The sequence below is a fragment of the Gossypium hirsutum genome, chromosome D07, assembly GCF_007990345.1.
Source record: "Gossypium hirsutum isolate 1008001.06 chromosome D07, Gossypium_hirsutum_v2.1, whole genome shotgun sequence".
NCBI classification, from domain to species: domain Eukaryota; kingdom Viridiplantae; phylum Streptophyta; class Magnoliopsida; order Malvales; family Malvaceae; genus Gossypium; species Gossypium hirsutum.
Genome location: NC_053443.1, coordinates 28507423 through 28527765, shown reverse-complemented (window position 1 = coordinate 28527765; position 20343 = coordinate 28507423). Strand labels below are relative to the sequence as shown.

Below are 20343 nucleotides of genomic sequence, written 5' to 3'. Positions count from 1 at the left end.
GCTTTTTTTTTCACAAGCCATACATAACAGTTCTGAGAATTCTTCTCAATTCTTTGCTTTTGAAAATAATACAGTTACAATGGCTGTGTTATTTACAGCAACAAAAAAATTACAGCATTTATTGGGTGCCTTTGTATAATATAATATTACATATTGAAAACTGAGATATTGGTGCCTTTAATAAGTATGGCAACTATTCCTCAAGACTGTAATTGAGAGGTTGACGAAAACATGTAACAAAATAATATTGTAATCGAGAACAAACCGAGTCTTCGGAGTTCAAACTTTACTCGGTCAAAGTGCTTTAACTATTCTGTATTTCCTTTTTGATTTGTATGTTTGCTAGCATATTCTAGATGTGCTTGCTTCTTTGTCTCTGGCAGTTCCTCTCGTGCAATCGTGGAGCTGTAAATTATGATTTAAAGCAACCTTAGAATAAGAAACAAAACCTACAAAAACATAGAGAGAATATGAATTTGCATACCCAATCCAGTAGCCTCGGATGTCCTCATGATTCTAAGCCTCTTCACGGAGCTAAGGAACACCCTGTAGCAAACCAGAGAAGATTCACAATAAGTGTCGAGAGAAAACAACTTTCAATACATAATGCATCTGTCCAAGTTATGATCATGAAGTCCTAAGTTGACCCACTTCGGTTTACAATTAAAAGATACAAACCGGAAGTGATGACTCACCAAGATATATACAGCAAGTCTTCTAGAGAATATATTAATTTCGGGGGAACTTGAGGAAAGACGCATTCATGAAGAGTTCAAGCTTTTTCTTTAACTCTCCTCCGGTTTTATTCAGAACCAACAGAGGGCATCCTATAAATGCAACTATTTATACAGCTAAAAGAGAATATGCACTTCCATAGTTTAAAATTCATTCAACACATGTAGTCAAAGTGAAACTCATGGAGATCCTACATTTGGTTTCCTAACAGGAGATAAAGCAAAACAGTAGTTGGTTTTATAAATCTCATGTGAGCAAAACCATAGGAAAATGAAAATGTAAAGCAACACGTATAACTGAAACTATACGTACTTCCAAGGAACATCCCCAACAAGCATCCAGTCCCCCTCCTTGTCCTCGTAAGTGAGCACAAAATCAGATGATCCATTCAGCAGTTTTGAGGATTGTTAGTTTGTTCATCATACCAAGCTTTAGAGCCCTTAATCCTAATCACAGAAATCATGACAACATTCGTAAAAGAGAAACACTTACAAAAGTTCTCAAAGTTCCAGTCTACTGTTTCCTATTTTGATGCAATACTTGAGAAACACAAGACATGCTTGTCAAATTTGCTTCGCGCATGTCCACACTCAGGTTTTGCATAATGCACAAGTAGTGCGAGTTTTACACATACACCATTATATCACTTCAGTTAAATTCCATATATTCACATAGTACAGGACATCCCCACAACCAGGAAAAAAGAAAGGAAATCTCACCTGCTGGATTGACATTCGGAGTGGTTTTCAGAAACATATCTTCCAAAGTTTTTGCCAACTTTTCATAGGATTCATGGGCATTCATATCAACCTTTCTTCCAATTGGAATTCCATCCATGTTCACCTTCACAAACAGGGATTTTCTGAGTTTAGCATTGCCACTATTCTGGTAGCTGCTAATGCCAGTAGTACCCTTCTCAACAGTAGAGGTCTCACTTTTATGGTTCTCCATTGTTGAGTTAAATCCTTCGGTGGCCTGGTTTTTTGCTTGGTTAACCATGCTATTCATCCTATAAGCTCTGATCGGAGGCCATCCCACGACTTGACTGTTCCAAATTTAAGAAAAAAAATAACAGAAATTAAGAAAAGGCCTAAAAGCTCCCAATATGTTATTAACATCCAATCTCCACAATCAGTTAACAGAAAGATAAGTAATCATTAAGTGTCAAAAAGGTTACCCCGAAAGAACAAATATACACATTAAACCTGTCAATAAAGATGGGGCCTAGTTATTAAGGCACCAGAGATATGCAGGTTTCCATATAAAATGGTGTATTATTAATCGATGGCACATGTCAATTTTTGGCCCAAAGGACTTCCCTCTTTTGGGTTGAGAGAAGTTTGTGCTTAAGACTTGGTTCCAGAACTCTAGAATTGGATCAGTTATATAAATATTGGGAGTGTGGTACAGAGACAGTTGCAATCATCTGATCCAGAGATAATTACTAAAATCATCACCAAGCAAATAGGATCATATATTGAATTCGGAATGACGTACGAAAACCAGGAAGTAGGTTTCATCTATCAACATTTATATCATCAAAATAAGATGAAGCACTAAACTCCCAAATCCTCAACAACCTACCAATAAAGTTGTCTCCCTTGCCAACTCCTTTCTGAATGAATAATCATATGAATATATCTTTCTAATTGCAATCTACTTACAACATTAGTACATTCAACTTAAAACCAAGTTTTCTTTGGAGCCTAAATGGAGGACTCTAATTTGACTTTCCTTTTGTTGATTGTCTTTCTCCTGATCTTGGATTTACAGTACCATTTTTTTGTAATTGATGAACACATACCCTATAAAGGTAACTACATGTTATAATATAACTATAGTAAAGCAGATAAATTCATAGAAATACCAATTATATCCAAGAACATAAGAATAATTCATGTCAGGGCCGGCCTAATGAAGCAATAATAAATAATAAGGGTGAAAGTAAAGCATACCTAGAGGAATTAGCAGCAGCCACAGAATCAGCATTCCTCTTGGTCCCAGCTGTGACATTAGCCCTCCTTAAAGAAGAAGAAGAAGAAGAAGAAGAAGAAGAAGAAGAAGAAGATGATGATGATGATGATGAAGGTGATGAAGAAGCAGAAATGACAGAAGGGAAATCCTTAGCAGTCAAAATCCTAGCATAATGACCACCTCTTGAGACTTGGTGCATCTTAAAACCACCAAGGCTCAAACCAAGACCCAACTCCAACTCAGACTCATCAGGGCATGAAGAATCCTCAGAGGACATCACCATGTTGTCCTCCCTTGAAACTGTAGACATAGACCCACTTTCAGAACCACCACCACCTCCTTGCATTGGAAATCAAATCCTCCTTGGTTCAACTAAAGTTTCAAACCTTCATAGGTCTAGAAGAGAGAAATCACAGGTAAAGCTTGCAACTTTGTAGACAAAGAAAAATGGGAAAATTATAAAAAAAAAAGCAAAAGGAAGAAAGAAAGGAGAATTTGAGAGGGGGTACTAAGGCTAAAGTTTGGTGGGGGCATTGGGAAACTGAAAATGAAAGGAAACAAGAAAGAAAATATATAATAATAATAAAAGAGATTTAAAGGAAAGGTTGGTTAGGTTGGGAAAGTGTTGGGTATGGTGGTACTGCTGCTGGGGGTTTGTAGTCATTAGTTGGGCCCCTACCTTGTCTGCTTTGCTTTTATTATGTGCCTCCATCAAACTCTTTTTCCTTTTTTCCTTTTAACCCAAGGTGCTTAGCTTGCTTTGTAGCATGGACCAAATTAGCAATTTTAAAAAAGTTTAGGACTATATCTTTAATTTCCCAGGAACCTTGAGAAGAAAATTTGGAGAGTTTGTTGTTTTTATGTTTGGACTTGAGCTCTTAATAATGGTTGGAAACAGGAATCTCTCATTTTATTCTTGTGCCTTCCTTCTTGTTTTAAAATGAAAGTGTTCTCTCTCTCTTTATTTTCCTAATTTAGGGAAATATTTTGCTTAACCTTAAAATAGCCATAAACATAAGCGTAAATTCCACCAACTATTCCCAAACATGGTTTAAAATTACATTTCAGTCACTCAACTTTCAAAGTTATATAATAGTCACTTGTGTTATCAAATTATTATATTTTGACCGATCCACTCGACTGATAACTTCCATTAAAAAGTAACGTTGCACCTTAAATTAAAGGGTTATTAGTTAATTTGGTCCTTAGTTTGTAGTTAAAAAATTATTTTGATATTTTTTAAATTTTCTTTATAATAATTTTAAATAAAAAAATGTAACAATAAATAAATAAAAATTCATATAAAAAATCTATTGCAGCAAGGAGAAACCAAAAATTTTGCAACTAATTTTTCAATATCCAATCTCATAAAAAAATTCATTGCTTTTGAACTTTTGGAAGAAAAAAAAACAAAACATTAAATACCCATTCATTTTAATCCTACGCATTTTTTCATTTTCACCTTTAGTAAAATTTAAACTTGAAATTTGAGAGAATAAATAGTGGTTTTGGAGAAGAAGAAGAGCACTTTGTTATAAATTTAAAAATTCTAAAATTGAAAGTTAGTTAAAACCCCAAATAATCTCATAACTGGAATTACATAAAAGAAATTATGGGGTTAAATTTGAAGTAGAGTGTAACGACCCGATAGTCGGGGGTGTCGAAAAACGTATTTCTAAGACTCCGTTTTCGTAAACCGGACTTGTAAATATTTAATTAAATATTTACAAAGTTAGTTGGGTAGCTAATTAATTTTTGGATTAGTGAATTTTGTGAAATTAGGAGTTATTAAGATACAGAGACTAAATCACGTAAGGGATAAAAATTGAATTATAAATTGAAATAAACTAAAGGGGCTAAAATAGCAATTAAACCATTTAATAAATGGTTGTGTATAGGTGGCCGAATATGGCTAAGTAAAATGCATGTATATATTATATATATGTGTGTGTTAACATTAATGTATATATTATAATAATTAAAATTAAAGTTATAATAAAAGAAAAGAAAGTAGAGACATGCAAATAAAACAAAAGAAGAAAGAAAATGGAGAAGAGAACTCACGGCACTAGGGGTTTCGAAGTTCAAGTTCAAATCGGTTAGTGCAATTTAGCCCCTACATTTATAATTTTTATGTTTTTGAAATCCTAATACTTAGGGCTACCCGACCCATATTGTAATTTTCAATATTGTTTAAGATTTTAGATGTTGACATTATTGAATAGTTTAAATATTAGGGGTTAAATAAATAGCTTTTTAAGTTAGAAATGGAAAAGGACTAAATTGTGGAATTAATTGTTGATTTTGAACAATAGGGATTAAATTGTGAAAATTTTGAAATTAAGGGGTCGAATTAGAAAAGACGAAGCTAAATGTGGTCTAGAGTGAAATTAGTATTAAAATATGAAGTTAAATGTGATGATTAAAATTAGTCTCGGTTTAGGGACTAAATTGAAGAATAAGCAAAATATAGTGTGAAAATTAAAATTTAATGTGAAATTGAAATGTGTAATATTAATGTGATTTAATTGTTTTATCCAATAGCTAACGTCATACCGGAATCCTCGAGTAAAAAGGGAAAGGATAAAATCGACGTAAAAGAGCTCGAAAGTCACGGTTTGTGTTTATATAATTCGAATTAAATAGTAAATTATTGCATATATAATTGTTTGTATATGGTAAGCATGTGAGGTGAGTATTTTGATACTTGGGAATTGAATTAAATTCATAATTGAAATGAAATGGATTGATTTTAATATATTATGAAATATATTGATTATGAATATATATGTACTGAGAAAAATGTGATTATTATCAAATTGAATAAATGCTTATATGTGATGATATATATATTCATGAAATTGGATATTGGTTGTATTTGAAAAGTGAAATGAAACCCTATTAATGGTATCGGGCTTAGTCGATATAGATGGCATGCCATAGGATAGGAAGAGTTCAGGGATTACTTCGACCTCGAGTCTATGAGCCACTGGGTGCCAATTTGCTTTGGTTTAACCGATGAGACACTTGGTGTCAATTTAGATAGCGCTAGGCGCAGTTATTACTTCGGATTTATCTGATGAGGCACTGGGTGCCAAACTGGTGTGTTGGTTGGATCCATGTATCCGTCCAAGTCTATGTCGTATTAATAGGGGAAAGTAAAATAATAGTTTATGTGATTGATATTGAAATGACAAATATGAGAAATGAATATGAGATGAGAAAATATTGAAATGGAAAAAATGAGAAATGATTATGAGATGAGAAATCAAATATGAAATGATGAATTGAGATGTGAAACTTGAACGAATTCAAGTATTGATCAAATATATGAATCATGCCATTGCATGAGATGATGTATTTAAATATTAAATGAAATGCCATTGATATATACTTATATATTTGAACATGTGAAAATCTTAGTAGATGTGAATAATAAATGACCAAAAATTATACTATTGAATTGAAACACATGAATATAGCTTACTTAATGCATTTTGCATTTTAAATACTTATATCACTGAGTGTTATTCAGCATGCAATTTTGTTTTCTGTGCGCAGGCTAGGTATTGTTCGAATTATTGCTAACTCAACATCAAATCACAAATTTCGAGCTCAAGTGTGGTGATATTTCATTTTGTAATGGCATGTACCTAAGGAGTCTTTTGTTGATATCGTTTATAAGCTATTGTTAATTTAGTTGCTAGTGAAATTATGGTTAAATGTGTATATAGTTGTGGTTGAGGCTATGTTGGTATGCTAACCTAGTTTATATTTGGTATGCGATAGTTTAAAGTTTGGTAGCTTAGCAAAATGCTTGGTATGTGCTTAGCTTCGTATTTGGTAACTTTAGAAGTTCGAAAGTTAGTTCAAATATGGTAAGTGTGATATGAATGAAAGTCTTGAATGTTTGATGTGTTGTTGATGTATTTGAACATATAAAATGTGGTACCAATGAAAGGTACATTGGTTAGGCATATTAGGTGATAATTTGGTGTATTTTGGGCATGTTTAATCATGTTTTGAATAGGTTAAACGATTGGTAATTGAGTTGCTTAGTGTCCAAGTAAATAAGAAATGGTAAACTTGAGTTTTAAGGTTCTTTTGGGTGCACACGGTCTACCCACACAGACGTGTGTCACACATGAGCAACACATATGGGCATGTGACCCAAGTCAGAGAGTTACACAGCCTGAGACACAGGCGTATGTCTCAGCCGTGTGAGGCACATGGTCTGGCCACACGGGTGTGTGACCCCTGAAATCAAATTTTTTGTAATTTTTTCCTAAACTCCCAGAATTGTTTCAAATTAGTCCCTGTCTATTTTTAACTACTTTTAAGGTCCCGTGGACTCGTAATAGAGGCTGTAAAAGTAACTTTTACTTTGAATTGAGGTGGATTAGCAAACTTAAATTAAGTGCATTCCACTAACATCATCGAAGATATATTAAAAAGATAATCGTAAAAGAAGTATGGACCAATACTCTGATGCTAATAATTGGAATAGTCTTATATGTATCCGAATTCTGACATTCAAGAAGGGATAAATAGTGGTAAGAGTGTAGACAGTGGAAGACTAAGTTTAGCAATGTATAAATAGTGATAAGAGTGTAGGCAGTGGAAAACCAAGTTTAGAAATGCATAGCATAATTTATTATTCGAATGTATAAGAATCTACCATGAAAGTATTACATTGTCGTGACTTGTCTTTGCATATTATAATGTTATTAGTTAGTTTATATGTTGATTATGATTGAATTAATTGTTTGATTCGTTAGTAATGCTTGTGACCCTAATCTGACGACGGAAATGGATTAAGGGTGTTACATAGAGTATTATAAATTAAAAGAAAAAAATTCTCAAATTTCAAGAAAAAAAACTCAAATTTCAAAAAATTGAATCTTATAAAAGAACCTAAACAATATAATAAAACATTTTGCTCTTTTCCCTTTCCATTTTCTCTCTTAATTTTTATTCTCCTTTCTTTCTTTTTTTCATAATCATTAAGAAAATCCTACAGACAAGTCGTTGATGGTAAAAGTTTTTACAATTTTCAAGAATAAAAGCAACGTTACAAGTCTAGATTTTATTTCTTGAAAACTTGAGCAGTAGCAATTGAACTAATAGTGGAATCCAAATATTGCATTGAGATGTATTTTGCAAATTTTATTTGATGTTGTTTTACTCATAAATTATTTTGCAAATTTTATTTTGTTTAATTTTCGTCTCAAAGCCCTAGCAAAATACATATCAATGCAATATTCGGGGCTATTTTACCCAAATGACCCCAAAAATAATTAATTAATAAATGATCCTATTTCAAAAATAACCACTCAAATGACCTAAAATGAATAGTAGACTTGGGTTGGGGGACTTAATGGCCAACACCACTTAATTTTTTGACACAATGATTGTCTAATAATTGTATTAGGGGTTAAAAAATATTTTTTTGGGTGCTGGACACTAGATGGTTGACACTCATGTATTTTTTTTAAATCATAGTATATTGATATACATTTATACCAATATTTAAAAAAAGTTTTTAAAAAAAGTTTTTTAGTGTTGGACACTAAGTGGTCGGCACCACTTTTTCATATAAAAAATTATTTTTTTGTGGGTGTTGGCACATTGATGGTCGGCACCCACTTTATTAGATTAAAAAAATTGGGTTAGGAGAAAGAGAAAAAAAATTTGGATGTTGACACACTAATAGTCAGCACCCTTGTACCAGATTAAAAAAAATTGGTGCTAGGACATTGATGGTTGACACCCTTATACTAGATTTAAAAAATATTTTTTGGGAGTGTGTGGGAGTGCACATTTGATGGTACACACCCAAATACTCCCATATGCAATCTACTACATCACACCTATTTGATACTGGTATTGGGGTATTGGGGTGCTGACCATTAGTATCCCAACACCATTTTTTTTAATTTTGGTACAAAGGTGTCAGCCACCAGTGCCCCAGTACCCTTTTTTTTTAATCTGGTACAAGGGTGTCGGTCATTAGTGTGCCAGCACCCAAAAAAAATAATTTTTTCATATGAAAAAGTGGTGCCGGCCATTTAGTGTCCAGTACCAAAAAAATAAATTTTAAATACTAATATAAATGTATACCAATATGCTACGATTTGAAAAAAATACATGAATGTTGACCATATAGTGTTCAGCATCTAAAAAATATTTTTTTAACCTTTGACATAATCATTAAGCAATGATTGTGTCAGAAAATTAAGTGGTGCCGGCTATTAAGTCCCCCAACCCAAGATTATTATTCATTTTAGGTCATTTGAGTAATTATTTTTGAACCAAGATCATTTATGTAATTAATTATTTTTTTGGGTCATTTAGGTAAAATAGCCCCGAATATTGCATTGAGATATATTTTGCTAGAGCTTTGAGACAAAAATAAAACAAAACAAAATTTGCAAAACAATTTATGAGTAAAATAACATGAAGTTATTGATATGAATGAAAGTGTTCAACAACAGCGGAAAACGAAATGAAAGACTTATGCATGTTGTGTAGAAGGCAGAAACTGAAAAGAAGGACTTTTAACTAATTTTTAGACCTCCTTGGCATTTATGATTTAGGCTACCCTTTGCTATAAATATGTGTACTTTCTTAGATCTGCTCGGGTGTCTTCATTTTCATCCTCATTTTTGTGTGTTCATCTTCTTTTTTTCAATTTAACGATTAATATTGTAGCTTAATAATTGAGTATTATTATAAATAAATTATTGCAATATATGTAAAAACAATTTAAAATATAAAAATTTATTAATATATATTAATATATGTAAAAATAACTTTTCCGGAAAATATTTTCAGGAAATCTGTCAAACAGCAGAAAATATTTTACTCAGATTCAATCAAACACCAAAAAATATTTTCTAGTAAATCATTTTACAGAAAAGTAAAACATTTTTCAGAAATCATTTTACGCAAAACATTTTACTGGTAATCAAACGGACCCTTAGTTTGGAATTTTTAAGACTTTTTTTATATAATAAAAAGTCGCAAGAAACGTTAGTTTAAAAAAAATTCTAGTTTTAAGAATTTTTTAGATTTATAAATCTTTAAATAACTTTTTATTATATTTTATAGATTTTTTAATAATTTTTAGTTTAAGATTTTTGTTCTTTTACAATTATTATTAAGAAAAATTTAAAATATTAAAATGATTTTTTACACTATAGCTCAAGGACCAAATTAGTTATTCACCCTTTGACTTAAGGTGCAATTTTACTTTTTAAATAGTCTTAACAAGGGAGTGATAGAAAATGTAATAATTTGATAATGTTAGTGATTATTATGTAACTTTTGAAAGTTGGGTGATCGAAATTTAAACATCTACACACTTCAACGTATATGTGAGGATAAAGATTTTTTCTTGAACTTATTATAGGGTTTATTATGCCTAATCCTTATGCATTTTGAATTTTTAAGATTTAGTCTATCTACTTTTAATTTCAAAAATTAAAAAATCAAAGTCGATTTTCATAACCCCATCAACAAGCATTTGTTAAATTTGAATATTGGAAGGCGTAGTTTAAAAATTTTAGTGTTTTTAAAGGGATAATTAAACTTCCTAAAATTAGAAGTAAAGAGATTAAATTTGAAAGGTGGAGAAAGTACAAGGAGTAGAGCATAATTAGATCGTTTTAAAATAAATAGAAGAGTTAAAAGGAGGTTGGGAAAGGGGCATTTCCAAGAAGCAGGACAAGCCGACAAGGGTGGGCCCAGAGATCACAAGGCTGGGCACGTCGGACTATCATCAAGAAATGGACAGCTCAACATCTCAGTTTTTCCAATTAAGACTACTCATAATATGTTGTTCCCACCTCCAATCCTCTGCTTTACTTGGTGTTTGTTACCATCATCTCTTTCATTCATCATTTATGTTGATAAATAATAATAATAATAAAAGGGTTTGAATTAGCTACTTCGAATCAGTAAGATTAAACAATTTTCAATGAAATTATTTCAAGTTTTCAGTTTGTCAACCATGAATGAACAGGAGGACTGAAAAGCTAACAGTGAGAGCAATAGCTACGGAAGAGAAATACAAAAGAGGAAAGCAAAAAGAAAAAGAGTCTCTGCTTCCCTCTGTTTCAAGACCCAACATTAATGTCTGCTCCACCCTAACATAGCCGACCCACACCAATATTGGAATCAATCCGCGTTTGCTCCATTCTCTCTCGTTTTTAAATTCAATTCACTGGGAGGGGGCTTATTGTTAAAGCAATGAATACTAGGGATAATGATTATACAACTCTCAAAATTTAATTTTAATTCACAACTACAAACACATCATTCACATTTTCTCATGTATCAACCTGGAACTGCAATTTCATCAAACAAATATCTCGGAATGAATTTTTATTTGAACTCTACCTGCCTGAAAATGACAAACATCAATTGGTCTCTCAAAATTTATACTTTTCAGGTATACGTTTAGATATGGACGTCTTTCTCTGCTACTAACAAGATAAAAAATATAAGATTCATCACCTCCTCCACTATTTCTTCTCTTGATTCTCAGATTGTTGAGGCTTGCATTCAGTGCATGCTACGCAAGCCGGAGAAGGTGCATTTTCGAGGAGACTAATCCGTAATGTTTGCTGCTTCTCTTCATTCCCCGGGACATATAGGAGGGCTTCCATTATTAGGATCTCCCAGTCCCGAGGTAGGACATATGAATACCAATTATCATCTGTAAAAGAATCCCATTTCAAAATCGTATCAGGTTAAAACAGAAGTAATATACCAACTTATGAATTGTTTGGAATAAGCTGGTTTAATACTAAAACTTGCTCAAAAAACCCCGAAAAGCACTAATACAACACTTTCCGGATAGAGGTTACTAACAAAAGAGGCTTCTAAAAATTGAGACAATTGATACATCAAAGGTGAGAGATCTAGGAGAATATGTGTGTTGCGCATGCAATTAATGAGAGGGATTTGAGAGATTGAACCAATGAAAAGACAGAAGGTGTAAAGAAGAACATAAAGCAGACGACACCAACCTCCATTACGAACTGCCTTCAATTGTAATACTCCATTGCCTTGTGGTCCAGATACAGGGAATGTGCAAGATACAGAATGCCTCTTGTGAGCTACAGCAAGAGAAGCATTGTACCATGGTCCCTTCTTAATCGGTTCCCCAATAGTATTTATAATTGCTTGATTCTTACCAGCTTTCTCCATTGCCTTTCTAAAAAATTGTAGGGTCGATTATAAGGATAACTTGTTCATCATTGCAAATGGAAAATGCAGAATGAAATGAAAATCCAACATTGTACATCAATTTTTGGAACATAAACAACAAGACAAGAAGACTTGGAAGTTGCTAAAAAATGAAAAACAAAGTATCATACTTGGGATTACTACTGGAAGAAAAAGGAAGTAGCTATTTCCATTAGAAACCAGAAACTATATAGCAATAAATTCTATCCTTTCACCCAATATCCATGAAAATATTTTATGTCCACTAAACGAATGCTCCAGGGGATCAAGTACAACATTGTGCGTAAGGAGATCATATAACAACAATACAAGTTACAACGCTAACAAATTCTAAGTAAAAGTACCATGGAGGCCCTTGTACTAGGAGCCGATTGCATTTTGCCCCCTCTACTCAAAAAATGGCAAATTAGTTCCTATACGTTAGATCAAAGAGCAAACTAGTCTTTCTGTTAAAAAATCATCCATTTTTACTGTTAAAAACTTGTCAATGTACGTCAGTATGAGGTACCCATGGCATATCATGTGTAACTGTCTGGTTATTTCGTTAGGCATACCAGTTTTTAACAGTAGAAGTTGATGAATGTCTAATAGAAATGACCAGTTTGCTATATCATCTAACGGAAAAGGACTAATTTTCTCATCTTTTGAGTGAAGGGAGCAAAATGCAATCTGATTCCTCATACAGGGGCCTCCATGGTACTTTTACCCAAAGTCTAATATTTCAAAGATGTTACGTTCTATAAAAAACAAATAGATACAACATTCAAGCACATAAGCTTACAGTTTCAGTGTATGCATTCCAAGTTCAGAAGGAAATCCAAGGTATAGTTAATTTCGCAAGTGGAGTCATGGACCATTGACAACAATTCCTATCCTATTATAATATCAGTGACAATAAGTAAATAAACTTCCTCTATTCTTCTGTTTGGTCCAGAAGATGATCAAAATCCAAAAGTTGGCGAAGTTGAACATGTAAAATCCAATATTAATATAGATCGGAGTATGCTAATCAAGAGATTGAACTATTTAGAAATTAATTTTATACTTTATGCATCTGATAGCAATCTTTTCAAATAACTAGGCTATCTAATTTTAATTAGCATTTTACTTCTTTTCTACATAATAAGGTTCTAGCATTGTATTCGTATTTTCCATTTTATAACTCAAATCTCGTTTTGCATATTTGAAAAACAAAGTCCTCCAATTAGTAAAACTCTTGCAGCAGAGCCAGATGAAATGGATCATACCTGCTACAGCCATGGTAGATGGCAAGGTCATCAAGAGCACTCAAAGCAACACCGCCGGTTACGGTAATCAAGATAAAAGAAACCGCTGTCCCAGCAAACGACTTGTTCTTTTCGTCATTCACAGAAGTTCCATTGCTGCAAATAAGTAAAACATGATGAAGTTTAACTTATCTTTTGGAAGAACCTAAAAACTACCACCACAACAACAAAAAACAATTTAATGTTGCAAAAAAACCCAGAGTGGCAACTCAAAATAAACTATCTGAACATTGAATTTGTAATTCTGTTACTGGGATTTGACACTGAGCCTAAACATCATCTGGGGTGAACTCTTATCACAAACCAAAGTATAAATAAACTCAAAGTCCCTTGATTTCTCCTGGTTTGGATATTAACCACTTTCAGTATCTGACAAAAACTCTTACGAAAATTTATGGGTGCTTGAAATTTATGGCTAATTCAATCCCAGAAAACGAATTGCTAAAATCCTAAAACTGGAAACTAAAAAAAAAAGTACCTGGAAAGCTTGGAAGAGGGAGAATTCTTGAAGAAAGAAACCAACCTTCTGGCCAACATGATATCCCTCTCTGTTCTGCCCCCCAAAAAGGCTCCTACCTACTGCTTCAAACCCTTTTTTTTCCTCCCTTAACCTCAGTTCTGTTGCATTCCTCCTCTCTGTTATGTCACCAAAAGGCTCGACTCCATTTGAACTCCTTAGCAAAAATTATGCTTTGGGCCTCTCAAAATTTCTTTCACCAATGGATTATAAAGTTCTTGAGGCCCAATCTTTCTTTACAACGTTTAAATATTCTTTTATGTTTTTTTTTGGTGGTAAAATAAAATAAAATAACCTAAAGTTACATCAAACAAAAACACCACTAAAAAAGTGGTTGAAAATAAATGTTCATTTCAAATTAAAAAAACCATTTTAATTATATTTATCATTAAAATTATAATAATTTAATAAAAATAATATTGTAACTCATTATTAATATTTTGATATATGAAATATAAATTTTAAATACTTTTTCAAGCAATAAATATAAATCATTTGTAAAACTTAATTTACATAGTTTAAATATTAAAATACAGGGACAAAACTAGGGGCTTGTAAGGGCACGATCCCCCTAAAATATAAAATTTTTCATTTAGACCCTTTAGAATTTTTAAAAATTTAAATTATTAAAGTAAAATTACACTTTGATCCCTAAAAATATAAAAATTTGATTCAATCCTTTAAAATATAAATCATTAAAATGGTAAAATTATATTTTTACTATTGTAAAAATTACAAATTAATTTCGCCCCTTAAAAAAATTTTCTAGTTTTGCCTTCGTTAAAATATAAATATAGAATCCAATTATATCATCATAATTTTTTTTATGATTAATTTTTTAATAATTCAACCATAGAATTTATCAATATAACTATATTTGTGATGAAAAAAAATTATAATGATTAGATTGTTATAATCATTTTAAGTTATGAAAATGTATAAAACAGGTGTAAAATGTAAATAGACCGCTCCCATAATAATAATAATCATCGATGAGAGTTAACTCCTGCTTTTCCAAACCAAAAAGCTACAAAGCACTTTTGCCTTTGAGAAACTTGCAAGAGTTCAGAAATGTTCAACACTGGGGATGAAGCCCTTTTTTAATGGGAAAAAAAAAGAACTTTGATATTCCAAGTCAACTGATAATTGGAGTCAACTGACATCAACAGAAACAAAAATTTACCATAACTTTATATTCTTTTCACTCAAATAAAGGTGTGCCAAATCTAAGTGGTCATAAACCATCTCAAAACCATAAGACAAAAATAAGATGATCCGCTTCAACTGCATAATAAAAAGCATTCAAGGGGAGAGCAACATACACTCATCAAAGGATGACATGAAAAATTATCCCCCCAACACTTGTTTTGTGGAATCAAACACTCCAAAAGGTACAAGCATAACTTTTTAACTCACTGATGGCAAATGTTCATTCAGAACTCAATCACCCCCCCCCAAATGATCCAACAGTGTGCCACAAGTTGAAATGTTCATTCAGCCAAACACTGTGTCTTATCTAGAACCTCGCTGATACAAACCGTTGCCTCTTGATCTGTAGTCACCAGATTCTTGGTTGCTTCCTCTACCCAAACTACGAGAACCAAAACGACCTCTCGAGGCTTCAGCTGTATAATTGCCCCTGCCTCTTCCCATTCCTGGTAATTTTGAATGGCAGAATCATGTCAACAAAGCAATACTCAAAGCAAATTCACTTACATAATGAGAAAGCTGACTACCATTTCTAACCCATCAATGCAAATTAATTACAGCACATGCATGTTTCAAATAGGCAGGAAGAATAGTTTTGTTTTGGCTTTTTTTTTTTTTTTGCACAAGGAAGAAGAATGTAGTAATGCAGTCCTAATATGTTAGACACTATAGAACAAATTTCTTACTGTTCATCAAGATTGTCAATTTTACTGACTATCATATTTAATAGACTATCATATTTAGTGACTACCAAACCAGGCCACCAAGAGTATTATCATAGAAATGCAGAAATTTAGTGAAGCAACAAGTAAAATGAGGCAGAAGAATTTAGTAACTCAAGTTTGTAAAGAGTGACTTTTTTGTACAAGTAAAAAGAATGCTTTTGTAGTTGTTCTGGAGATATCTAAAAGCAGCAATCACGAAAGAGAACTTTACTGAAACCATAGAAGGAAATCCTAGGGCACAAAAGAGTGTATATTAAGGTACATACTTCCTCCCCATGTACTGCTGCTATTTGGCCTGCGTTCTTCTATGTAGACTTGCCTTTCCCCCAATTGTATATGAGATGCCTACAGAAGAACAAAACTTGGTCAGTATTATGTAAAATATAAATACAAAAGCAATAAAGGAAAACCACAAAGCTTCAGGATGGCAGTAAACATACAAATTTGCTACAAAAGTAGATTTATGTTATTTCAACGGTACCACCTGGAGCTGCCATTGTAGTATATCTATGTATATAAAGCGTCCTTCATACAAAGAGAAACTATAAAGCCTTGACACTTAAGGGTGCTATAAGTCAATTTTCGTTTAAAAGCATCACAAAAGTGCATGGTTTCCTTCACTGTCCTCTCAAAATCTGCTTCTTTTTTCATGTATTTACGCAAGAAGCTCTTTCATGGCTGTGCTAGTCATCTCAATCTCATCCATCATAAGCAGTGAAATAAAAGCATCACAAAAGTACATGGATGCAGCTTAAAATTTCCCAACAATATGAACAACTATGAAAAATAAAACAAAAATGTAATCACAGTGGTGCAATGTTAAGGAGTGCTCAAAGCTCCTTTTATAGTAAACTCAATGTTACAGACAAACATAAGTCAAACAAATAGTTACAAACTTTTGATGAATAATTCAAAAGGGAAACTAGCAAGGAATCTGAGAAAGTGTTGAGCTTTGAAATTCTAAAAGAAATACAGGAAGTAACTAGGCTACTAGCTGCAATCCAACACATACGCTTGAGAGAAAACAATGAAAATTCATACCTTGATTGCATTGTGAACAGCAAAAATGTCTTCAAACTCAACAAAAGCATAGCAAACACCAACAACATCCTGCATGCATCCAACACAAATTTAGTTTGTTTGAAGCCATATAAGAGGAGGAGGTGGAAGAAGAAGAAGAAGAAAATCACCTTGCAGTTCCGGATAAACACACCATCAGGCTTGATTCTACCAAAATTCTTGAACTCTTGCTCAATTTCAGTAACAGTAACAGTAGAGGGCAAGTTCCTCACGTAAACAGATTTGTATTCACCAATATATTCACCTGAATGTATGAAAATCAATAATCGGATTGCAACCCCAAATACCAAGTATCATGAACATTTATATGAATTGCGACCTCTAAATCTTGTCTAGTTGTCTCAACTCTAAACCTGAAAGGTATTTCTAATATCCCGCCTCTAAACCTTTAATTCCTCAAGAGTAGAAATGAAACTCTGATGCTTAGTAACCAATACATATGCTAGAGAAGGGCAATTGATTAGCCAAACCAAAATATCAAATAGAAACTATATCACTGTAACTCCTGATATTAAAAAAAACATACCAAAGTAGATACAGCTAGACTAACCTTCTTCAGAGACCAACGCTTCCTCTACTGCTTTTTCTGCTGCAGATTCAGACACATCTAACCAAGCAAGATGTGACTGCTGACTAGTAGGCTCGGGAATATGATCCCACTCTGAAGTACTCTGGGAAACCTTATTATAAGATGGTTGCACTCGAACAGATGAAACGGCTTGCTCCTTTGGAACACGCAACTGCACCTTTTTTAACACCAACTAACGTTGATTAACCAACCATAATTGTTTAAATTTCAACAAATAAAACACCATTAATCTGTGGTCTGGGTATCAGATAGGAAAAAGTGAAATCATACTCGACACTCATTTGATAACTCATGGCAAGTGTCCATAATTCCCCTCTGTTAATTTATTAATTGTTCATGTCTGAACAGTTTACTTTTTACATGAATGGGCATGTTTCAGTAATGCAAGACCGGATGTTGTATGCAACACACTTGAGTAGAATTCACTGAATTTTGGTTACATTAGGGACAAAGAAAGTATATACTCGTTCACGTAAAATGATAGTAATTTAAGAAGTAAAGAATAGGCAATGAGAAACCTAAAAAAAGCAAGAGTCATAAACATACATAACTTGCATAATCAGCAATAGGGGAGTACTTCCAATAGAGGCATATGTTTTCCTTGGAAGCTCCCCAACAGGTTCCTCCAAAGGCATAGCAGGGATTTCTTGCACAATGCCCACCACATTGTGATGTGAAGCAAGAGTTTCATCTGCAGGAGCCTCCTCCACCACAACTTCATCTTCAAAATCTTCCTCTTGTGGTTGCTCAGGGAGACTATATTTGTCAATAGGATCATCATCTATATGAACAGGGTTGACATATTCCCTGGCCTCTTCCTCCAAAACATAGTCAGAATCTGTCAAATTCAACATGTTAGGCCAAACCAAAAAAGAAGAAAACAAATCAAAATGCTACCATCAGAATAGCACATAACAAAGACCAGGCGGAAGAAGAACTATTTCCCAGAGATTAACTTGTTCTTGTTAAGTAAAGACCACAATAAGCTGTTGACTTCAGTGCCTCAAGTGGTAGGATTATAAGCAGGCAACTTAAGGTAACAAGAAGCCACAAAGATATAATTATCCCTCAATTTTTGTAAAAGCTATAACATTAGCAATTGAGTACAAATATACTTAACTATTTCTACCATCTATGTTAGAACCTCTAAACTAGTTAGAACTTAAGTCATCTACATTTTGCATGCGGATAATAAGTCCACAAAATGCTATAACTTGAAATAAAAACTTAAAGATTAAATTGAGAAAAAAGTCTGCACACGGTACATTGTGGCTCTGCAACAGGGCTTGACAGATTTGGTTGAGCATCATGCTTGTTTTCTTGTAATGTGGAAGCTGGAAGTTGTGAAGTCTCTCCATCATCAATAAACTGTAGGATATCACTAAGAACGAAGTAACCCTTCTCTTGAGGAGCCAAGAAAAAGGTTTGGACAAATTTCCTTCTACTACTGAAATCCTTGATTTTAACGGAACCAGAAACCATCACCAGAACACCTACATTCCAAGAATCAAGAGAATTAATTGTCATGATCTCGATTGCAGTAAAATTTAGTGACATTACCATGGCATGAATTTGCTGCAGAGAAAGATTAAAAACAATAAATTATAAATTAATCAATAATGATGTAAAATAAAAGGATTGAGATAAGTTTATTCCTGAAAAGAGGAAGCTTGAAAATAAAGGAGAAGTTACCAGCATCGCCGAAGCAGAGTCAGAGGAATCTCCATCGACCCAAATCATGGTACTGTCATCTGAATAAAACTGATGAACTAGATTAGGTTGCTGTTGAAGTACCTGATAGTATTGTCCGACGAAGTATGAACCAACCTGAAATTTTTAAAAACAACAAAAACATTGATTAGTAAACAAAAAAAAAATCCACAGAGAAACATAGAACGTTTTTTTTTTTTTGAAGAACAAAAGAATCACCTGAGCAGGTCCAGGGTAGGAAGTGGCAGGCATTGTGATGAGTTAGTTAAATGACCTCAAAACAAAAACATGCAGTGAAGAGGATGTAGATCTAATCTAACCCCCTCACCCCCCACCAAAAGTTATTGTTAGTCTTGAAATCCTATAGTTGAAGTAGCCGAAACCCTAGTGATTGTTTTCATGAACTATTTAATGATTTTTGCGCAGAGTTTAAATGACGGGGGAAAAGCAGTTGCCGATTTGTTTCCGTTTCAAAAAACTAAATACGGTAGAGTTTCAGGAAGATGAATTGATATATTATTAAAAACCAGATCCTTTGTTCGCAATTTGAAAACAGAGTCAATAAATATGAATATCACAACCCAGCCCATTGTTGGCTATTAAACTATAACCGCGGCGTTTTAAGCAAATATAAAAAGCGTCTTTGTTATGATCTTGCTCGGAAGAGAATGAATTGCATATGATGTTTTTCGGGCAATTTATTAAAAAAAAGCTCTTTTTTTAAAAAATTTATCGAAATGGGCCGATTTTTTGATTATTTACCGGAATAGTCCATTTTTCGGGAAATCGCGCCCTCAAGGGAGCAATTTCCTTCCACGTCAGCAGGTCGCGCTGACGTGGATGCGACCTCCTGCCATTTACCCTAACATCGTGCTGACGTGGGCGCGATTTTGACGTTGATTTCACGTTTGGGTTTTCTGGATTTTAGGGTTTAGGATGTAGGTTTTTTAGGGTTTAGGGGTCCCGAAAAAAATATTTCGAGTTGACGTCTCTGGTCAAATAATATAAAATCGCTTCTACCAGGATACTATTTGAGAAGAAATTGTGAAATCGCGCCCTCGTGGACGCGATTTTGCTACAGTAGGTCATGTAAGAAATAATTTTTTTTTATTTTTCTGAGCAAATAGTATAAAATCGTTTCTACGAGGATGCTATTTGAGAAGAAATTGTGAAATCGCGCCCTCATGGACGCGATTTTACTACAGTAGCAAGTTTGGGCTGAGGCTATAAATTAAGCAGAAAATGTTGTTAGAATTCATAAGTCAT

At 33.3% G+C, this 20343-nt stretch overlaps 3 protein-coding genes across 4 annotated transcripts; all 3 read right to left on the bottom strand.

The window, feature by feature from the left end:
• Window positions 1–30: 30 nt before the first annotated feature.
• On the bottom strand, window positions 31–3262 carry LOC107952733 (auxin-responsive protein IAA11). The gene is given in 6 exon segments (XM_016887895.2): window positions 31–405; window positions 485–546; window positions 1048–1140; window positions 1142–1181; window positions 1455–1780; window positions 2691–3262. Coding segments are annotated over 6 exon segments (939 nt in total). The 5' UTR covers window positions 3056–3262; the 3' UTR covers window positions 31–352.
• Window positions 3263–11079: 7817 nt separating this feature from the next.
• Window positions 11080–13945, bottom strand: LOC121219037 (uncharacterized). Of its 2 annotated transcripts, XM_041096467.1 has the most exons (5): window positions 13726–13944; window positions 13209–13343; window positions 11742–11929; window positions 11227–11428; window positions 11080–11113 (listed from the first exon to the last, which is right to left on the bottom strand). In XM_041096467.1, exons 1-4 carry the CDS (start codon window positions 13782–13784, stop codon window positions 11235–11237), a joined length of 576 nt encoding a protein of 191 aa, XP_040952401.1. In that variant the 5' UTR covers window positions 13785–13944; the 3' UTR covers window positions 11080–11113; window positions 11227–11234. The 2 variants fall into 2 exon arrangements, with proteins under 2 accessions (XP_040952401.1, XP_040952400.1); XM_041096466.1 differs by having other exon boundaries at window positions 11080–11428; window positions 13726–13945.
• A 1076-nt stretch (window positions 13946–15021) lies between these two features.
• Window positions 15022–19694, bottom strand: LOC107952729 (nuclear transport factor 2). The gene is made up of 9 exons (XM_041096852.1): window positions 19297–19694; window positions 19060–19194; window positions 18633–18942; window positions 17889–18205; window positions 17329–17539; window positions 16889–17022; window positions 16740–16808; window positions 15965–16043; window positions 15022–15419 (listed from the first exon to the last, which is right to left on the bottom strand). Exons 1-9 carry the CDS (start codon window positions 19327–19329, stop codon window positions 15277–15279), a joined length of 1431 nt encoding a protein of 476 aa, XP_040952786.1. The 5' UTR covers window positions 19330–19694; the 3' UTR covers window positions 15022–15276.
• Window positions 19695–20343: the final 649 nt, after the last annotated feature.